Source organism: Pseudorasbora parva, chromosome 19, assembly GCF_024679245.1.
Source record: "Pseudorasbora parva isolate DD20220531a chromosome 19, ASM2467924v1, whole genome shotgun sequence".
Lineage (NCBI taxonomy): Eukaryota > Metazoa > Chordata > Actinopteri > Cypriniformes > Gobionidae > Pseudorasbora > Pseudorasbora parva.
In genome coordinates, this window is record NC_090190.1 from 22,029,242 (window position 1) to 22,050,379 (window position 21,138).

The 21,138-nt window shown below is 35.6% G+C and overlaps 1 protein-coding gene across 1 annotated transcript in view; it reads right to left on the reverse strand.

The window, feature by feature from the left end:
- The window catches only part of phactr4a (phosphatase and actin regulator 4a), a 79,820-nt gene that overhangs the window by 41,200 nt on the left and 17,482 nt on the right, over positions 1-21,138 (reverse strand). Inside the window, exon 2 of the mRNA XM_067426654.1 lies at positions 9,784-9,831. Within this exon, the coding sequence (XP_067282755.1) occupies positions 9,784-9,796 (13 nt within the window). The 5' untranslated portion in view covers positions 9,797-9,831. The remainder of the gene's footprint in view (positions 1-9,783; positions 9,832-21,138) is intronic.

A 21,138-nucleotide genomic window follows, 5' to 3' on the forward strand; every position in this document is an offset into this window, starting at 1 on the left:
TTATGTTATAGAGCACATTTAAACACAACCAAGGTTGACCAAAGTGCTGTAAAAGGTATAAAAGAAAACAAAGTACAACAAGAAAGTAAAGAAGTAAAATAACAAGAACAGGCACACAAATAAACAATCAACAATAAACAAGGAGAGCCAAGAGCATACTAAGCAGTGTTAAAAGCCAATGAAAATAAATATGTCTTGAGATAAGATTTAAACGTATAAAGAGAAGGAGCGACCCTAATATAGGTGAGGAAGGCTATTCACAGTTTTGTTCATAGTATTCTTAGTAAAACATGTTTGTTTAGTGTCTTCTATTGCTCTCCTCTTTTGTAAGTCGCTTTGGATAAAAACGTCTGCTAAATGATAAGTAAATGTAAATATATAGTTGCTTTATATATTGATCTACAGTTACAAAAATTATAATAATAATAATTTGTTACATTTCTATAGCGCTTTTCTAGGCACTCAAAACGCTTTACATATAGAAGGGGGAATCTCCTCAACCACAACCAATGTGCAGCATCCACCTGGATGATAAGACGGCAGCCATATTGCGCCAGAACGCTCACCCCACACGAGCTGATTGGTGGTGATGAAGCCAATCAGGATATGAGGATGATTAGGAGGCCATGATGGACAGAGGCCAATGGGCAAATCTGGGATTTTGAATGGCCACAGAGAGTCAGGACCTCGGTTTGACGTATTTTTTCGAAGGATGAGATGCCTATTACAGTACAGTGTCCCCATCACTTTAATGGGGTGTTAGGACCCAAACAGACCACAGGGTGAGCACCCCCTGCTGGCCCTCTAACATCTCTACCAGCCACCTAGTTTTCCCAATTGGTCTCCCATCCAGATACTGAACAGGCTCAGCCCTGCTTAGCTTCAGTGGGAAACCAGTCTTGGGCTACAGGGTGATATGGCTGCTGGCAAACAGTAATCACTGTAAAGGAGATACAGGCTGACAGCACATTTCCACTGGCTCTACAGCAAAAGCCAAATGACTTACACTAGTGCCATCTGAAGGACAGAGTGTGATATTGAAATCCAATTCAATTAATTCAACTAAAACAATTCATCCAAACATTAAAAACATTAACCTGAAAGCACAAATCTATCATGAGACTTAGGATTTTTTCCCTTTTGGAACAAAAAAACGAATTGGTAAAATTCAAGGTGGCCATGTTTGCAACACCCTCGAGGCAGCTATTTAGGGAATTCAAATCAAGCAATCAGGAAATCCTGAAATCTCAAAATATGGCTCGTCACACTGACTGATGATTTTAACATACTTTAAATCGGCAAAACAAATCGAATCTGTCCCATTTATTTTAAATCTGAAAATGTTAAATCATGGACTATTTTTGTAAACTGAATTACTTTTAAGGTGAACTATGTAGTATTTTTGCAGTAAAATATCCAAAAACCACTAGGCCAGTGTTATATATTTTGTTCAGTTGAGTACCTACAATATCCCAGAAGTTTCCAGCTATTTGTAAATTGTGAGAAAATTGCTATTTTAACTAAGGACAGGGACGTTTTAACATTGCATTTGAGGGAGTCGCCTGTCAATTGCGTCATATCTGCGTTACCCTCGGTTTCGGCTTTTATTTGGCAGGAGCTCTTTACTCTTAGCAGTGTGAACAACTGAACGCACGGAGTAACGTCATAACATCGTTTTAAACACAGTTAAATGTATCTAATATGATAAACAGAGCTACATTACCTCAAAATCATAACCGGAAGAGCGGATCAGTGCAGGCGACCGGCGACTGTCTCCCGTCCCGTCATAATAAAAGTCCCGGTATTTGCGAGGCGGGTATTTGTTTAACAATCGCTCCAGCAGCTGTCCTCAGGTCCAGAACACTCGGTCCTGCTCTGCTTTAGACTACAGTAACGTTAATAACCGCATGCATGAACGTGATTTCTGCCCGAGTCCTATTTTTCACCGGCTGTGATGAGAAGACCACATCTCCCAAGATGCTGCGCTCACACGTTGCGTCATCAAACTACGATTTGTTTTGAATAGGCGCCCTCCAGTGGACGGAAAGCTCCATAGTGCACCTTTAATGTGAAAACACATTTTTAAAAAAGACTGACCTGTTGTCCTTGCGATTAATTTGGAAACCTGTGGTAATGTCCTTTCATTTTACCTAAAAGTATCTGAATTATAGATTTGAAAATTCTTAGACATTTTGTCAGTCTCAAGCCTAACTGCTATGAATTTTGGCTGTTTTCAAGGCAACATTTAGTTTCAAAGTCGTATGGCTCCATATAGTGTGTAAATAAATTGGCATTACATGGCTATTGTACTAGTACTTTTTTAGATTTTATTTTCAGCTAAATCAACTATAACTATAACACAATGACTGTGATTGTGAAACAGTTTTGTTCATACTGCTTGCCCAACTCTGAATTGCTTTGGCTAGTTGTTCTTTTGATAGGCTTTAGAAGCATTCAGTTCATTGTGCTGCTCGACTGCTGACTCACTGTATTAGACTGATTATAATGACCGCTGACCAGCGAAACTGTCAAGGGTAAGAAAGGTCCAGCGTTTAAAAACATTAACACATGAGAGGGCGAATTCCAAATGGCATTTTTGCACCAGTAAAGGACACTACACGAAGGATAACAATGAAATCATTTCAAAAGTGTGCTTCCACAAGGCCATGAGCAAAAGATACAAACGATGTTGTCTTGGAGGAAGTAAATTGGTTAAGATGCCTCACCTTCAGATCACTACATTTCCATGTCCTTTTTTCAGTCATTTGTGATCTGAAAACAAGGATTTGTAAAGATCATTTTGCTTCAAATCAGTTCTCTAATGAGTCATTTAGACTTGATTATTGTAAACCTGTGTGACTCATTTAAAAGATGATTGAATGAACAATTTGCTCAAAAAGTAGATATCTTGAAATTCAAGAAATTGCTTCGCAGGAGCAAATAGCTAGTTATTGAAATATTTTAGGTCAGAACATAAATAGAAAAATCTATATTTTAAAACTGTATGACTTTTTTAGATCTAGAAAACATCTTAAAGTGCCCCATTATGGATTTTTTGAAAATTACCTTTCACATATTGTGTAACATTTCTAAGTGAATGAAAGCATTTGGCAAAGTTTTAAATCTGAAAGTGCACCATATATAAAGTCATTGTCAATTAAACAAATCGTTTTTCAAACGAATCGCAAGCCGTTTTATTGAGATGTCAAGATGAAACTAGCATATTGCCAGTCCACTTATTACGCGTACATACGCCAGGGAAATCTTGAACCACCTAAAACACGACAGTGGATACTGGATAGCATCATGTCGATAAGACGCTTTGCTCTACTATGTTTCATATTGTGTAAGTGTCTGGCTAACCGGCTAACTCACCTTATTAACGTCAGGATTACCTAAAACTGTGTTTATTAATGTGTCTGTCATTCTTACTACTTTTTAATTAAAGATAAAGGATGAAGCAAGATTTGCTTTGCAAACTTTAATGCTACATCAGTCATTTACACATGTTGGGCGGCAGTTGCTCAGTGGTTCATGTAGGTTGTCTACAAACCAAAAGTGGCGAAGTGTCCATGAGCAAGACACCTAACCCCAGCGGCTCCCGACGAGCTGGACGACCTTACATGGCTGACATCGCCGTCGGTGTATGAATGGGTGAATGCGAGGCAAAATGTAAAGCACTTTGGATGGCCATAGGGTCAGTTAAAAGCGCTATATAAATGCAGTCCATTTACATGTTATTGATACAGTTCCTGCATGTGCACCGCAATAAATTAGAAACACCAGGTTTGTTGATGGATGCACATGTTAAAGCTGATGGTGAGAAATTACAGTTGAAACATCTCATAATGTACCTCAAATTGAGTAGCATCACTGAGAAACGTTCTGCTTAGGGTTCGGGTTGAATAGCTAGTGTTTCCGATGTTTCATCATCGATTTGGACTCGCGCTGGGATTGGTGTAAAATTGACGTCATCGTTACGGTCTTTACAGTGTGTACAATTGCTGAGCTTTAGGAAGCCTCTAGACGGAGCTGAAGATCAGTTATGGTAATTGGAGTTTGTCACCAAAATACACGCTGTACGTGGTAGACCAATTCCAACAGACTGGGCCATCTAACCAATCAGAGCAGAGTAGGCTCATGGAAAGGAGAGACACAGACTGGTTTATCCATAGACTCATTTGAGACTAGACATGTGCCGATTTTCGATAATCCGATTTATCACGATGATAAATATGCACAATATTGTTATCGTGGGCACTTTAAAATATTGTAAATAATAATTTATTAACAATTTATAATTTGTTTTAATAATGCACTCAAGAATGCTTTGCCCATTAACCGTATAAATGCTCAACACCGCTGTATTCTGCGTCAAAGGGACACGCTCAGAGTCAGATGTAAATGAGAAGCACATGAACGAGTGAAGGAGAAAAAAAAAAAAGTTTGTAGTATGTAGTTTTTAAAATATCCATTCGTTTTTTGTAATCTCAATGTTGTTCATTACAGCACCAAATACTTAATAGGCTATTTATTTTCAAACTTAAACATTTTTATGTTTTAATCGGGACTACAACATGCCCTAATTATTAGAATTGTTCTAATTATTTGTTATTGTTCAGTAAAACTTTGAGACATACGACTGCATTAGTTAACATGTTAATTCATTATTACCAAACTGAAAATTGAAAAATACTTATAAAGAATTAATTATTCTAAGTAATGTTAATTTCTTAGTTACTGTTTAATAACATTAAAATCTAAATCAAAATAACTTGTTTAATGGACCTAAGATAAAACTATGATCAGTATTTCTTAACTAACACCAAAAACATTATACTTTCTGTACCAAATGTAGCTATTGCTCAATCTTAGTTAATGCATTAAATAATGAGACATTATTGTAATTTGTTACCTGTTGTTCTTTATAGCCTAATTCTTTTGCACTTTAATCAGTTTGAAAATTGTACTTTTACAGCTCTAAAAAAAAAATCAAGAGATCATTTAACATTGATTTCTCATTGATTTTTCAATGTTAAGTGGTCTCTTAATTTTTTTTCGGAGCTGTATATATTTTTGGTGCATTATTGTATTTAAACATTCAGTTAGTTTTGTTATTACAAAAATAGTTCCAAAAGCTGTTATGCTATGGCAACACTTTTTTTTTGGCAACTTATTTCAATATCATGACAATATCGTATAATGTGATAAAACTTCAGCAATTAATTGCAACATGAAAAATTGATATCGGCACATGCCTATTTGAGACTGTGGGAACACTACATTAATAAATCATGCGTTTCTGCATGTGGAATTTGTTTAGAAACCTGATATGTCTTTTACCTGGTATATGAGTCAAAATCTGCTACAGGGCAATTAAATGTGACTATACAACTGTTACTATTTATTAATGGCACAATTGCTTCCACTTTGTTATAATACCACTAACAGTGAGGACATTTCCTGAATGGACTTATTGCACAGGTGGCAACCACACAAATCACAGTACCATGCTTGAATTCACTGAGCTCTGAAACTGCTCCATTGGGCTGTGATTATGGGGCGTTTCAACCGAACTAGGAAAGACATCAATTGGACAGACCAACAAACAATCAGAGCAACGAAGGGACGCATAACGTTACTTGTCAAATGTCAACAGAGCTCAACTGCACTGTGATGCCAAGTCCGCGTTTTTTCCGCGGGTTCTTTTCTATGTCTGCGGGTTGAAGCGACTATTATGTGATATATAGACCCTGAAGTGCGAATTTTAGCAGGCATCCTTGCCACAATAACACATTTTACCCCCCAAACGCCATTTTTTCACCGGAGAACCCCCCTAGTAGTTGCCGCGTTTTGTTGTAAAAACTTGGCAACCCTGTCTGCACGCGTGCTGAAATCAGGCTGGAATACACGATCTTTGCCAGAGTTGTAAAATAATTTAATGATACACAGAGTACTTACCCAACATGATCATCATTTCTGAGAGAAATTGTGAAGGTGATGCAGATACAAACAAGCTCTCCGTTTAGGATTCAAACAAATATAATCCAAGCCCCTTTGATGAAGTGCATGATTACGTTACTGTTGATCATCTGTCCGTCATCGTCTAAAGCCCGCCCTTGATGATTTCATTGGTCCGAACAGTTTCTGTTCAGGGATAATCACTCCTCTATGGAGCAAGGCCAGACCGAATTGCCCGACCAAAAATTTTTATGGGCGGGGCTAAATTCGGCTGGCATCTAGGCTAAGTGCGACCCATTCTTTCACAAATGTTTGTAGAAGCAGTCTGCATCAAAATCAGAATGCATAGTTTGTTCATAAAAAAGAAGTGCTAGTGACTAAATGTTCTAAATGTTTTTTTTTTGTGCATAGTTCATTAAAGCCACATTATTGTGTGGCTTGAATAAATTACGACATGTTTGGCTTGTTACATTCAGCTGTCGCAAATTAACTGACTTTTTTTTTTACTTTTTCCAGGTAAGGAGTGGTTTTGAATCACAAAGTTGTTTTATTGTCTCTTATAACACAAATATTTTATTTAAACCAATGTCACAAATAGTTTCAAAGAGTGAAATCACTTTTTAAAACTGTTGATCCATTGTTCCCATTTAGCAGATTTTGACTCGCATACAAAGATTATAAAGAGAAAATATTAATAAAAAAAAACAAAAAACTTGTTTTTACTTTTAATACTTACTTTTACCATACAGAGAAAATAAATTTGCATTAAATGTATGATTTTTTTCTAGTTTTATTTGTCATAAGAGTCTTCTTAATTGCTATAGTCATACATTTTTATGCTTTGATGTCAATGTAACATTTAGATCCAGATAAAGTGGCAGTGACTAACGGTATGTGATCTGCCCCAGCATTAGACACAACACTGTATATCTGTATCCTTGTTCTTTCCCTATCTGCTGTCCTGGTCTCCATCTATCTCTCTGTCCCAATGCTGAGGACAAGAGTCACAGGAAGAAAACAGGCCAAAACACAGAGGCAAGTAAATCCTATCAGGGAAATCTCTTGGACTATTTCCAGATCACAGCAGAAACTCATGTAAGGAAAGAGTAACTCCACTTCCTGGCACAGTCCCTGGATATAACTTTCATTACTAACTAAAAGTATCAAGTACAATGGCATTATAATGCTTTTTGAATACAACGGTACTATGGTAGTGGAATGTGGTATAGTAGTGGAATATGGTAATCATTTGCAGTACCTATCACTGAATACAGTATCATTGAATGACATATGATGTGTTTTTTATGTCTTTGTCTTTACGAGTTTCTTTGAAATGATCCTGTGATTTTTTTTTTTAGCTATATAGAGCATAAATAGTCATTTTTAATAGTACTTTTTTTTGTTTAAATTAACATTATGAATGCATTTACTTTCACTTTTGATACAACCTTTGATACATCCATAATTGAATACATCCTTGAAGAGTTTAACTATACATTTCTTATAAAAAAAGTCTTACTAACCCCAAACATTTAAGCATTAGCCTAGTGTAGATATTGAAGTATGCATTATATACATGCATATTATATATGCATTATAATCTCAAACATCGCTGTACTATGATACTGACAGTACACTACTTCACGTATCACATGGTATCACAAATAATCACAGATCTACTGCTGTATATGTATATGCTGTATACACTCTCTAAACTCGAAAAAGATGTAGGCCTAACCTAGAACGTCAGTTGACAAATTTTTGATATGGAATATACAAAGGATTTCTTTGTAGAAATAAAATGTTCGCAAGTCCACAAAACTTTATGAGGTGCAATTTAGCATGCTCACATGTGCTGTTGCATAATACCTACATAGCTAAATGAAAAGGAATATATTCCTTTTAAAAGGAACATTTTAAAAGTCTGAACCAACAAAAATTAAAGGCAGCTTCTATGTTTAAATGTTCCTTGTTATCAGAAAAAAAGCACTTGACCCTCAATGGTAATTGACTAGATAACAGATATTTACCGTTTCTCAGTCTGCAGACAGTGAAGTGCGACAAACTGAAAATATTTCCTACCTGATGAGACAGACTCCTCTTCTACAGAGATACTCTCTTTGTCCATAAAGGTAAAATTCCCCACGGAAAAAAAGGCTACAACGTGGCAAATGAAAAGTGCTGAGTTTCACCTGTGGGTGTGTCGACTGGGCAAAGCGTGATCAGATAGCTCACTCGAGAGCCAACACACCTATGCATCACATGGTCAACCTTGAGTCTAACATTTCAGTATGAGGTCATTTATATAATGCATATATGAGGCCTCGTACACATGCACATGCACACGTACATAATCATATATTATATATATATATATATATATATATATATATATATATATATATATATATATATATATATATATATATATATATATATATATATATATATATACACACACACACACACACACACACACACAGTACAGGCCAAAAGTTTGGACACATTACTATCTATGTTTTTGAAAGAAGTTTCTTCTGCTCATCAAGCCTGCATATTTTTTATTCAAAAATAAATAATTATTTTTAATATTGTGATATATTATTACAATTTAAAATAATTGGTTTTCAATTTATTATACTTTAAATGATAATTTATTTCTGTGATCAAAGCTGAATTTTCAGGATCATTCCTCTAGTCTTCAGTGATCATGATCCTTCAGAAATCATTCTAATATGATGATTCATTTTCAAAGTTGGAAACAGTTCTGCTGTTTAATATTTTTTCATAACATGTGATACTTTTTTATAATACTTATACTTACTTAATAAATAAATAAATAAATAAATAAATAAGCAAATGTTTTAATATATATATATATATATATATATATATATATATATATATATATATATATATATATTTTGTAACAACAATATACACTACTGGTCAGTAATTTGGGGTCAGTCTTTTTTTCTTTCTTTTTTTGAAATAAATCAATAATTTTATTCAGCAAGGATGTGTTAAATTGATAAAAATTGATAGAAAAAGGAGATTTATATTATTTGAAAATATGTTTTTATTTTGAATAAATGCAGTTCTTTTGAACCTTTTATTCATCAAATATATTAGGCAGCAGAAATGTTTCCAACACTCATAATAAATCAGAATATTAGAATGATTTCTGAAGGATCATGTGACACTGCAGACTGGAGTAACGATCCTGAAAATTCAGCCTTGCATTACAGAAATCAATGAAAATTTAAAGTATAATAAATTGAAAACCAAATATTTTAAATTGTAATAATATATTACAATATAACAAAAATAAAAATAAAAATAAAAATCTGTATTTTTGATCAAATAAATGTTGACCTGATGAACAGAAGAAACTTCTTTTAAAAACATTACAGATAGTAATGTGTCCAAACTTTTGGCCTGTACTGTATATGACATATCACAGGACCACTATCACTAAATACTCTACTAAAGCAAAGCCAGACACTGTAAAGGTTGGTGGATATGCAACTATTTAAGTGTAACAAAAAATAGCCCAATTGAAAAATCTGCTAATAATCAATAATGACAATATTTGAGAACTAATGTTTTACTACTAATTAGTGAGGTCTTTGCTCTGTACATTTTAGGACAAGACGTGGAATATCCCAAACATATATATCTACAACAGATAAATTGATTATTAAAACATACGTCAGCTGTGGCTCTAAACCATAATCCACAGGACCCCTGAATGATGACCACTGTGACCAAATCAGATTTTTTTTCTGACTTTTTGACAAGATCATGCTTCCATTGTCTTACCTCGGTTTTCCATTCCCACGTCAAGAACACAGCAGCAGGTAGAGGTTCCTGAGGAAATAAGAGACAGATTACTTGATTAGATACAAATTATTTCACCAGTACAATGGTGTTTAAAACATCAGACCTCACACTGATTGACACAACTAGAACCCGTGAATGAAGCCAGCAGACAGGATAATGTACAGTCAACACATAAGTATCACAAGACAAACAGCAACAGTAAAGTAGAAGGTGTAACCCTGAAGGGGCTTATTTTGTGATAATGACTATATTATACCACATATTACAAGGCTACTTACTGAATAAATAAATGGACATCAAATATAGATTTGAAATATTTACTTTGACTGTAAAGATAAAAAGACAATCTGGAGTGATACGAGTCATGAAGCAATGAAACTGGTCGCCTGTGATGCCATGTAATAACTACAGTCCTTTATCTGGTAAAACTAACACAACATACCATGTCTCTCATCCATTCCAACACGATAAAACAATTTTTATAGTACATTTCAAAATAAATCCAGAAAACTTGCAAGCACTCATTTAAGAACAAGATAAATCAACTATTAATATAGCATCAACTAACAATCACTTCTAAATAGAGGTAACAACACTTTTTGTTTTGTATATTTTAATATTTAATATTATGTTCCTAAATTCATTTTTATATTTAGTTTTAATATGCACTTTTATTCCTGAACGTAAAATATAGAAAATTAAATATATAAAAACAAAAAAGATGCCATATATATTTTTTAATGCAATTTCCTTTATGGATTTCACCAAAACCTGATTTTATCTTGCAAAAACATCCTTGAGGTTTTCTGGCACTTTCTGAAACTCCAGAAAACTTGATATGCTTTACAGTAAACACAGGCCTCACATGAATATCATCTGCATTATAGTAAGACACGTGTACTTGCTAAAACAAGTCTAAATTGTAATGAATAATCATTAATTATGCTTAAGTCACTGCAGACTCTTATATAATGCACATGTATTCACTACATTTTTCCAGACATGATTATGACTTATGACTACGAAGCAACATATTAGTTCTTTGGAGAATTAAATGAAAGCAATTATTTAGCAAATGTAATCACTAACATTTTGAAAACACAGAATCCCACAAAAAAATATGGAGCAGTATTATTGGAGCTTATCATTGCATTTGTTTTATAACTGATCAACTTCTCAATATTAACACTGTTATGTTACTGTGTATTACCGTGAAGCTGCTTTTAAACATTACATATTGCATAAAGCACTAAAACTGACTTGACTTGACATGATTACACACCAAAGCACAAAGCTACTCTCAAACATTATTCAGGATGAGTTGCATGATTGTGGAATTTTACAGAGTTGCCAAATTCCTTATGGCTTAATTGTGTCTTTAAGTTTATCATTCCCAAAAACTCTTAAAAGTAATTATCTACATAACAGACAATATCCAATTTGGGTGAATGAGAAAATAAAAATGTGTTTTTTATGCATGTTTGTGCATTACCATCAGACTGGCTTAATTTTCGAACCGTTTTGGGCATTTCCACCGCATGCAAGTGGGTTTCAGCGAGGCCTTAAAAACTTGCTATTCTCAAATGGCACTGGGGGTATAGAGATATGTCAGTGCTATGGCAGTTGCAAGAGCAATTAAAAAGACAACTTTGAGTGAATGTTTGTGTGAATAAAGTACATGCGATTGTGTCTTCAACACACCCAGCTCAAACAGCAATGCACAACTATGATTGGGACTGACACATTACATAACATAACAAAAATGTAATAATATGTTGTGAATTTGGGTTTAGTTGCCATGTTTCAGAGCGTTGTTACAGGAAGAGTGTATCCGCAACAGAAGTTAAAGGAACTGTATGTAAGAAATGTATTCAATTAATAATAAAATGGCTTTGATATGTCACTAGACATTAAGAAATCATGTTAGTCCGGCCAGGATATTGTCATTGTCAAAAAGTTGTTGCAGCCCTCAACTGATGTTGACCTGTTGTGTGGAAGCTCCACCCTCCACCTATCAATCAAAAAGTCAGTAGTGTTTCTGCATCCGGGTTGCCAGATCTGCTCTAGTTATCACAGCTGAAGCTACAAACGTTTCTGTGATCCAGCCTATATCTGTCAGTCTCGAGTCAGGGGGGAGGGGGAGAGGGGATAGTGATTGCTGTACCAGTTTAAGCCACAATCATCACACCACCACCACCACCAGCCTGCATAGTGGTAAAAAGGCATGATGGATCCATGTTCTCATTCTGTTTATGCCAAATCAGGGCTCTACATAGCGGCCATTTTGGGCACATTTACGCCTGAAAATTACTGTGTGCGACTGTGAAAAAATATGTAGGCGCACTGGTGTGAGTGACCCGATCGATCTCATGAATGGATGTGTAATACAATCGGAATAAAAACTACAACTCCCAAAGTGCATCAACACTGATAAACTGTAAGGCTATGTTTCCTACTGCAATCAACTGCTTTTCATGCCTTCAGTCAGCAGAATAAGTGCAAAAACTACACTTCAAACAGCGATTGTTTACAGGGTGAAACGGGTGTGACGACGCAGTCATGCGCACTTTCCCAGACACCTCACGCGGATGATTTACAGCCAAATTGAAATTAACTGGAAATACCACATTTGGATTATCATAAAAAAGCTCAGAAATTAACAAATGCTTGGGGCAAAAATGCCATAAAAAATTATTTATTAATAATACATTAAAAAAAACTTTTTTTTATGTATTATTAAATGTTATTTCTGAAATGTTGCCGTTTCAAATCAGCAAGGAATATACTACGCATACCATTTGTTCCAATAATAAGCCTCTTTAAACAGAACGTCTGTCTCAGTTCTCTTCCCTGTAGTGTTGGAGCAGCTTTAAGCACCATGACTAATGTGCACTATGAACCCTGGGACAGCAGATGTGAAATATCCCCTTGCACCCAGAGCAGGATGAAGGATAACAGATCTAATCTAGATCCTTCAACTGCACAAGCTGATTGAAGTGTCACACTGTCATTAGGCCATCTTAGAGATACTGGGTCACATGTGATGGTAGGTATGTTTACAGTTAATCCAATCACATATTGAGTTTCATTAAGTGTTGCACAACTGCCAATAGGCCTATAAATGTTTCCTATAACATTAACAGGTCTCAGCATGATCAAATAACAACTGTTGTCACTGCTGGTAACATAAAAGGAACATTTGAGAGGGAGTTTGATTCACATATGAATCGCGAGTCTATTTTCAACCTACTTGAATCGATTGTTAAAGGGCACCTAAAAATAAAAAATGATCCCATCTTTGATTGTATTCATCTGAAAGAAGAACATCACACCTGAGTTATATTACAAAAAATCCTGGCTCTTCAAAGCTTTATAATTGCAGTGACTTGTTGGGTCATTTTTGGAGTCCATAAAAGTGCATCTATCTATCCATTCATCATATAACTGCTCCATACGGCTGAGGAGGGCTAATAAAGGCCTTCTGAAGTGAAGTGGTGCTGCATAGATTGTAATGGTTGAAATCAGTTTTACAATTCTAAAAATCGGAATAATACATAACTAATTATTTAGGGTATTTTGAGTTAACAATAATGTTAACAATAACAATAATAATATAATATTAGTTTAATTTACCAAAAAATGTAAACACACATTTGAATGCAAAAACCGTGCATTCAAATTTTTTAGTAGAGACGCCCAAGACATGATGACATAACTGACGAAAAATTCTAATTTAATTTTTCTAATACTGTCTATGTTCATTATAATCTTACCGTATTTCGCCACGTCTAACACTTTATCAACGATAAAGTCAAACGATCGCATTTTAGCGATGCAAAATACAAGTGTTATCACACCATAAGAGGCTAATATAAATGCCTGAGTAAAATAATAATGCAGTTACAATGCATGTATTTTATTAAATAACTCTCGGCTAGTAAGAGTAGCTGCTGTTCAGTTTGTATACTGCTGCTCTCCTTCTACTCGCTTTCCTTACTTCATTAAAGCTCCAGTGAAGGGTTGCCAGATAACACAAAAAAGTAAAAACAAGTACTTTAAAAATCCAATACAATAAGCAGACATGGCAAAACTGTACCATGGACAAATGTAAAAATAACTAATACTACCTACTACTAGCAATAGGGGAGAGGGGATAGTGATTGCAGTTCCAGATTAGACCACAATCTTACACTTCCTTTAAAGGGTCAGTTCACCTAAAAATGAAAATTATTTCATTAATTACTCACCCTCATGTCGATGGACACCCGTAACACCTTTGTTCATCTTCAGAACACAAATGAAGATATTTTTGTTGAAAGCTGATGGCTGAGAAAGGCTTCAGAAAGGCCTCCATGGGCATTTAGTATATTTCCACTGACCCACTCACAAGACCCATAAAAGGCACTAATGATGTCGCTACAAAGTCCATCTCATTACAGTTGCTGTACAAAAATGTTATGAAGCGACGAGAATAGTTTTTGTGTGCAAAAAAAATCTAAATAATGACTTTATCCGCCAAGATATTGTCTTCCGTGTAGGTCTCTGACATAAACTCACCTGGAACTCACGTGATAGCGGCGCTCCTCCTCTTCCGGGTCATGTATTCGCTATGATTCGAACGGCGGAGCTGCGCCATATTCTCGCGTATGCGTCGAGTTCACGTCAATAATTTGGTGGATTAAATCGTTATTTTGATTTTTGTGTGCAAAATAACTATTTTCGTTGCATTGTAAAATGATTGTACAGCCACTGTAGTGAGATGGACTTTGTAAAAGATGGACTTCCGTGTGGAGACGCGTTTTTAAATTTTAAATAGTATAAATATAAATAGTATAAATTTTAGACTTATCTCCCTAAAATTTAGACTTTTGTCAATCCACAGTAAAGTCCCAGTCATCTTGATGGCTTATTAGATTATCTTATCAGATTTTCCTGTGGTGTGAGGTGTGCTAAGAGTGACTGAATCTGTTTCGGAAGAACAAGTTTTAGATAAAAGTCCAGAACTTTATGAGTCTTTTGTCACCGTCATTTCGTCAAAAATAGCAGATACCAAAAACCTGAGATGTGAAACTAGCAGAAACCTTATTTGCATGGCTGATTTGAGGATCAGTCATCAGCACAGCAGCTCTGTCAACCATGCATTACCACATTAATGAAACCCTACCCTACTAGCAAAACAAACATGCTATCAGTCATTATCTTTCCTCTCTCCAACACTCCAGTGTAGTCCTTGACAAGTAGCAAAGAGAATACGTAAAAATCAATGTTTGGCAAAGCTTTTTTCTACTCATCTTTTCAAAACCAGAATTTTCTGAGAGTATGAGTGGTGATTTGCAACACAAAAGTATGATTGGATGATACTCTATGATAAGTCTATTTATGATGCTCTCTAGCGTCATGTGTATGAGTTGCAGGTCAAAATCTTTTCACTTAGAAAACTACATTGCCTCAACAACATGTAGCCTACATTACTGTGTATAGCACAAATAGACTAAATGGTTATAAAGGGTCTGAACGAAAAGCAAATTGTTATTTTCAGCATGAGCAAGACTTCTGCAGCCTTACAAGCACTAACTGTGAAAAGTCCAATGTGTGTGTGTGTGTGTGTGTGTGTGTGTGTGTGTGTGTGTGTGTGTGTGTGTGTGTGTGTGTGTGTGTGTGTGTGTGTGTGTGTGTGTGTGTGTGGAAAATATAGATTTCTTGATTTGAAAATAATCAACTATCATTTTGATGAACAGTATGTGCAATTAAATTTTTTTTAATTAGTTATTCATTTTTAACCTTTATTATGGTAGGTAAAACAAAACAGGATTCCCTTTAGTTTACAGTATTTAGTTGTAAAATTGGCATGTAGCTGATATATCCATATGAATCAATATCGAACTGAATAAAGATACAGACTTGGATAAAAACCACAAGCTTGTGAATCAAAATTGAATTGTCTATATAACTAGGACTATGTACTGACACAAATGTAACAGTTAAATTTCGATTCACAAGCATGTGTATGGAAGTAAAACTGTGCCACTGGATTTTGAATTCTAATTTTTAGCACTGAATTTTTTTACATCGAATTTTTAACACTGAATTTTATTTTGCATCTAAATCAGACTTTGAATTTTAAAAGCCATCGAATTTCTAGCACAGTTTTTTTTGCCTATGACATTTTTTCAATGTTTTAAAAAAATTCAGTGTAAAAAGAAATTCAACGTCTCAAAAGATTCAGTGTAAAAAAAAATTAATGTCTCAAAAGATTCAGTGTAAAATAATTCAACGTCTCAAAAAATTCAGTGTAAAAATATTCAGAGTCAACATCCGGGTAACCAAGGAGAAGCAATCGATCCCTGTATCAAATCATCCAACATCCAGCCAATCATTTACGCTCCATTGGTCATGTGACGCTGAAACAGGAAGGCGGGGAACAGGGCCGTTTCTAGCCTTTCTGGCACCCTAGGCGAGATTCATGTTGCACCCCCCCCCCCCCTTTTTTTTTTTTAAACTTCAACTTATTAAGTAAATATGACTTCCTTATTTCATGGGCATATTGTACATGCATTAATCGAATAATGTAGCTAGGTTTATTATCTCTGAGATCACAGATGTTGGGGGGTTCGGGGGCATGCTCCCCCGAGAAAAATTTGATTTCTATGTTCTGAATGTGTATTTTAAGATGTTCTGTATGTGCGCACTGAGTCTTGAGCTCCCATGTGTGGGGATGATTTTCTGTTTTCTGTTGCTAACAGTAGTGTTGGGCGATATGCCTAATTTTCCAATCGTCATATCGTCAGCCTGTGAGATCGCCGATATGCGATCTTATCGCGTCGGGGCGGAGCATTCAGTGGCATAACTTTGTTTTAAAAAGTGGGTGGGACAGTCTCACGAAAATGCGTATAGTACGAGTGTGCAATCTCGTGGAATGTATACGTCAAAATGAGCTTTGGCTTACAAATGGTAGGCTACGCAGTTTTTTGTGTGCATATGAAACACACTTTATGGCGTATTATAAGGGGATGCATCTAAACACAATATAGCGTTAGTGTCCAGATTTTTCACGTGAATAAAGGCATAGATTTGCACACTTTAAATCCTCGTATTTTTTCTCATTAAAACCGAATATCATCAGTGATTGTACATGAAGAGCAGGGACAGTTTTTGTGCATTTTGTTTCGTGATTTTACCGGAACGAATACAAAAGTTAGATTAAAGTGCTCTGCACATGCACGAGCCACGAGAGAAATCTGCAGCACTGAAAACAGCGGCAACGAGCGCCAGATCGCCTCTTATTTAACAATCGAAATGATGCTCTTCTAGTTAACCAGATGTGTTGTGTTTGTATTATTTAGGTTCATCCGTGAAGCAATCCGTGTGCAACTGGTCGGCTGTTGCATACCACAAACACAGCATTTATTCATTATTTTTTATTTAAAATCCAAAAGTTTTTACTGAACATGGCTCGTCACTAGCCTACAGCATTTTATTCAATTAATTTATTCATATTTAGATTTAGCTCACACAAGTGGCAAAACATTTAAACATAGGTTATAGCCTAAATCACAAACATTTTAAATTAGAAACTTACAATAGGCTATTCAAAAACAGCCGACTCTCGTCTTTTCTTTCGTTTTTAAACCTTTTAAAGGAAATCCTGCAGTCTCGTTTCCTTGCTTAACTTGAGAAAAAAAGCCATGTGTTGACTTTGAAACAAGAGTAGGCCTATATTTTAAATTATACAATTTAAATAATAGCCTCCGTCAATAGCCTACCTGTTTATTTTAATGCGAACAATGTTCTGTCGTTTTAATGCAGCAACACAGCGCAGCAAAAAATAGCCTCGGTACGAAAACGATCCGTGCACTGCTGCAGACGCACCGCTCCTGGAACGGACTGACGGACAGCATCCGCGTGCAGTATGAAAGCTGTCATCCGTTAACATGGGTACGGAAAAAAATACGCACCGCACACGCACTGCAGACGGGGTATGTGTGAAACGGGCTCCATCGGAACGCGTGTTCAGTGCAGCGGGCAACATACTCCCCACCGCAACCTTCTCAAACCAGCTGGTTTTCTTTATACAAAACGTTTTTGGGAATAGATACCTGAATTGCATAACAATAATTGTTGTCTTAATTGTTTCTGGCCTTGTGTTTGTTTTAGCAATAAGTTCATTCGAGTAGCCTATACATTTGAGGTGATTTAATTGTTTTGCCGTTTTATTTGAGTTATTTCATTGTGTTTTTTATTTATTAAAGCCTATTTCGTTATTTATTATTTTTAGGCTACCGTCAACCTGGTGTCACAGCCTGTCTATTTTAATAAACTATTTATTTCTGTATCCCATATATGCAAGCGGCATATATAATACAGCGGGCAAGGGCTAAAACACATTATTAGAAAAACATTGTCTGCTGACATTTAAGTATTTCACTGCACTTTAACAAGAAATCTTAGCTTAACGGCCAGTGCAATATTTTTTTGTTCATTGTTGTTCCGTCGTTAAGTCGTTTGAAATAAAGCTGCTTTTACTTTTTGACTGATTGCTCTGTTCAAATGTATAGGCTATAGCCTATAATTATAATATAGCAATTTGTTATTGTATTATTATAAGTATAAAATAAATGTACATTTATGAAAATAAATGCTTTAGCCTGATGATGATGATGATGATGCCGTTTTCGCCGTGGCTTATGTGAATTTGAGAATATAGGGCTAGGTTGATCACCTTGCAATTAAATTCTGAAACTATGTAGTTTTTTCGTCTTTAAAAAAACATTTTTTTCACTGAAGAGTAACTCATTTTTACATTTTAAAAGCGTGTGGTGTTGCACTCGCAGTATATATGCGGCACAGCCTGTGAGTGCAACACCACGCGCTTTGATGTTGATGTGAATAGTAAGGCTAAGCAGAATAAGTACAATTAATGTAATGATGATGATAATAATAATAATAATAACTATGATCATAATATTTTCATTTAATAATAATTTTTATTTATTTATTATATTCATGGGGAACGAGCCAAATATCGCCTTGAAATCGCCAACAGCTTCAGCTTTCGGCGATCTCTCTGCCTATCGTCGATACACGATACTATCGTCTATCGGCACAACCCTAGCTAACAGTTATTTTGTTTTATTAAGTAATGCTGTGGATGGAAAGGGAGTTTGTGATGAGAGTTCAGCGGGGAATAAAGTGCGATCTGTTTGATGTTAATCGCCTCCGTGTTTGCATCCACTCCAGTTACATTAAGTGAGCTATCCACATTTTTCACTCGGACACAAGCGTTACAACGCCACGGATGACGACGTTCCCTGCCGCCCTCTACATGATCTCATTTCATTACAGCAGCTCCACTATCACCATGGCGACTTCACGCCAATAATCGCAACTAATCATAATGCCTTGAAATAGCAAAAGTACGAAATATTAATAATAAAATATATATGAAATAACTAAAAAATCTTGTTGGGGCGGGGGCTCATTGACGCCCCCCAACTGTTGGCGCCCTAGGCGACCGCCTAGTTTGCCTATGACTAGAAGTTCACTTCAGGTTAGCTCCAGAGCTCAGCAGCATGGCTCAGAACACACACGATGGCGCTTCAGTGAGTTTACTCATGACCAATGGAGCGTAAATGATTGGCTGGATGTTGGATGATTTGATACAGGGATCGATTGCTTCTCCTTGGTTACCCGGATGTTGACTCTGAATATTTTTACACTGAATTTTTTGAGACGTTTAATTATTTTACACTGAATCTTTTGAGACGTTGAATTTTTTTAACACTGAATCTTTTGAGACGTTGCATTTTTTTACACTGAATTTTTTGAGACGTTGAATTTCTTTTTACACTGAATTTTTTTAAAACATTGAAAAAATGTCATAGGCAAAAAAAAAACAGAGCTAGAAATTCGATGGCTTTTAAAATTCAAAGTCTGATTTAGATGCAAAATAAAATTCAGTGTTAAAAATTAGAATTCAAAATCCAGTGGCACAGTTTTACTTCCATACATGTGACTCAATTAAATTCTGATTTCGATTCAATTTGTTTCAAGATTGATTAACTGGGAAATGTATTCGGTATAGTGCATGGCAAGTTTTCTCAAGGAAAATAGCAAAATAGCTTTTCAACTAATACTGTAAACTATGCAGGCAGGAAACCCCAGGTGGTATATCACTATATTTAACTATATTAAAGGTTAAAATGTACTGATTTGTATAAGCTAATTACATTTAAATTGTAACTTTTTAATGACACAATTATGTTTACTCGTTTTCCCCCAGAAAGAATGTGAATCATACACCGATCAGGCATAACATTATGATCACTCACAAGTGAAGTGAATAACACTGATTATCTCTTCATCCCGGCACCTTTTAGTGGGTGAGATATTTAAGGCAGCAAGTGAAAATGTCCTAAAAGTTGATGTGTTAGCAGCAGGAAAAATGGGCAACAATAAGGATTTGAGCGAGTTCACAAATTGTGATGGCTAGAAAACTGCAGCTCTTGTGGGGTGATAGTGTCAGTATCTATCAAACATGCTCCAAGGAAGGAACAGTGGTGAACCGGCGACAGGGTCATGGCTCATTGATGCACGTGGGGAGCGAAGGCTGGCCCGTGTGGTCGGATCAAACAGACAAGCTTCTGTAGCTCAAGTTAATGCTGGTTCACGGTGTCAGAATACACAGTGCATCGCAATTTGTTGCGTATGGGGCTGCAAAGCCGAAGAGCAGTCAGGGTGCCCATGCTGACCTATGCACCGCCGAAAGTGGCAACATTGATTGGTGTATTGTTATATCGAACAGTTTATAAATATATTTTAATTGGTTTTACAAACATATCATATCGCATACCAAAAATTATTTTTTTGTCAAGTTATTGCAGTCTATTGAAGTCTATATTTGGATATTTATACAGAAGTTATTTTACATTTGACTACTTTTAATTTCTATAAATTTATGTTTTAGGCTATTTAAGGATTAGTTTACTTTAAAATAAAAATGTCCTGATAATGTACTCACGACCATCTCATCCAAGATATTCAGGTCTTTTTTTCTTCAGTCGATAAGATATTACGTTTTTTGATGAAAACATTCCAGGATTTCAAATGGCTTCAAAGGGCTTTAGAGCTCTGCACAATCCCAGCCAAGGAATACGGTCTTATCTAGCAAAAACATCTGTCATTTTCTAAATAATGTTTTTTGTTGTTTAAATATAGGGCCCTATCTTGCACCCAGCGCAATTGACTTTGTACACCGACGCATATGTCATTCCTATTTTGCACCCGCACAAAGCGCGCTTTTCCCTCCACAGAAGCACGTCACTAAACTAGTGAATG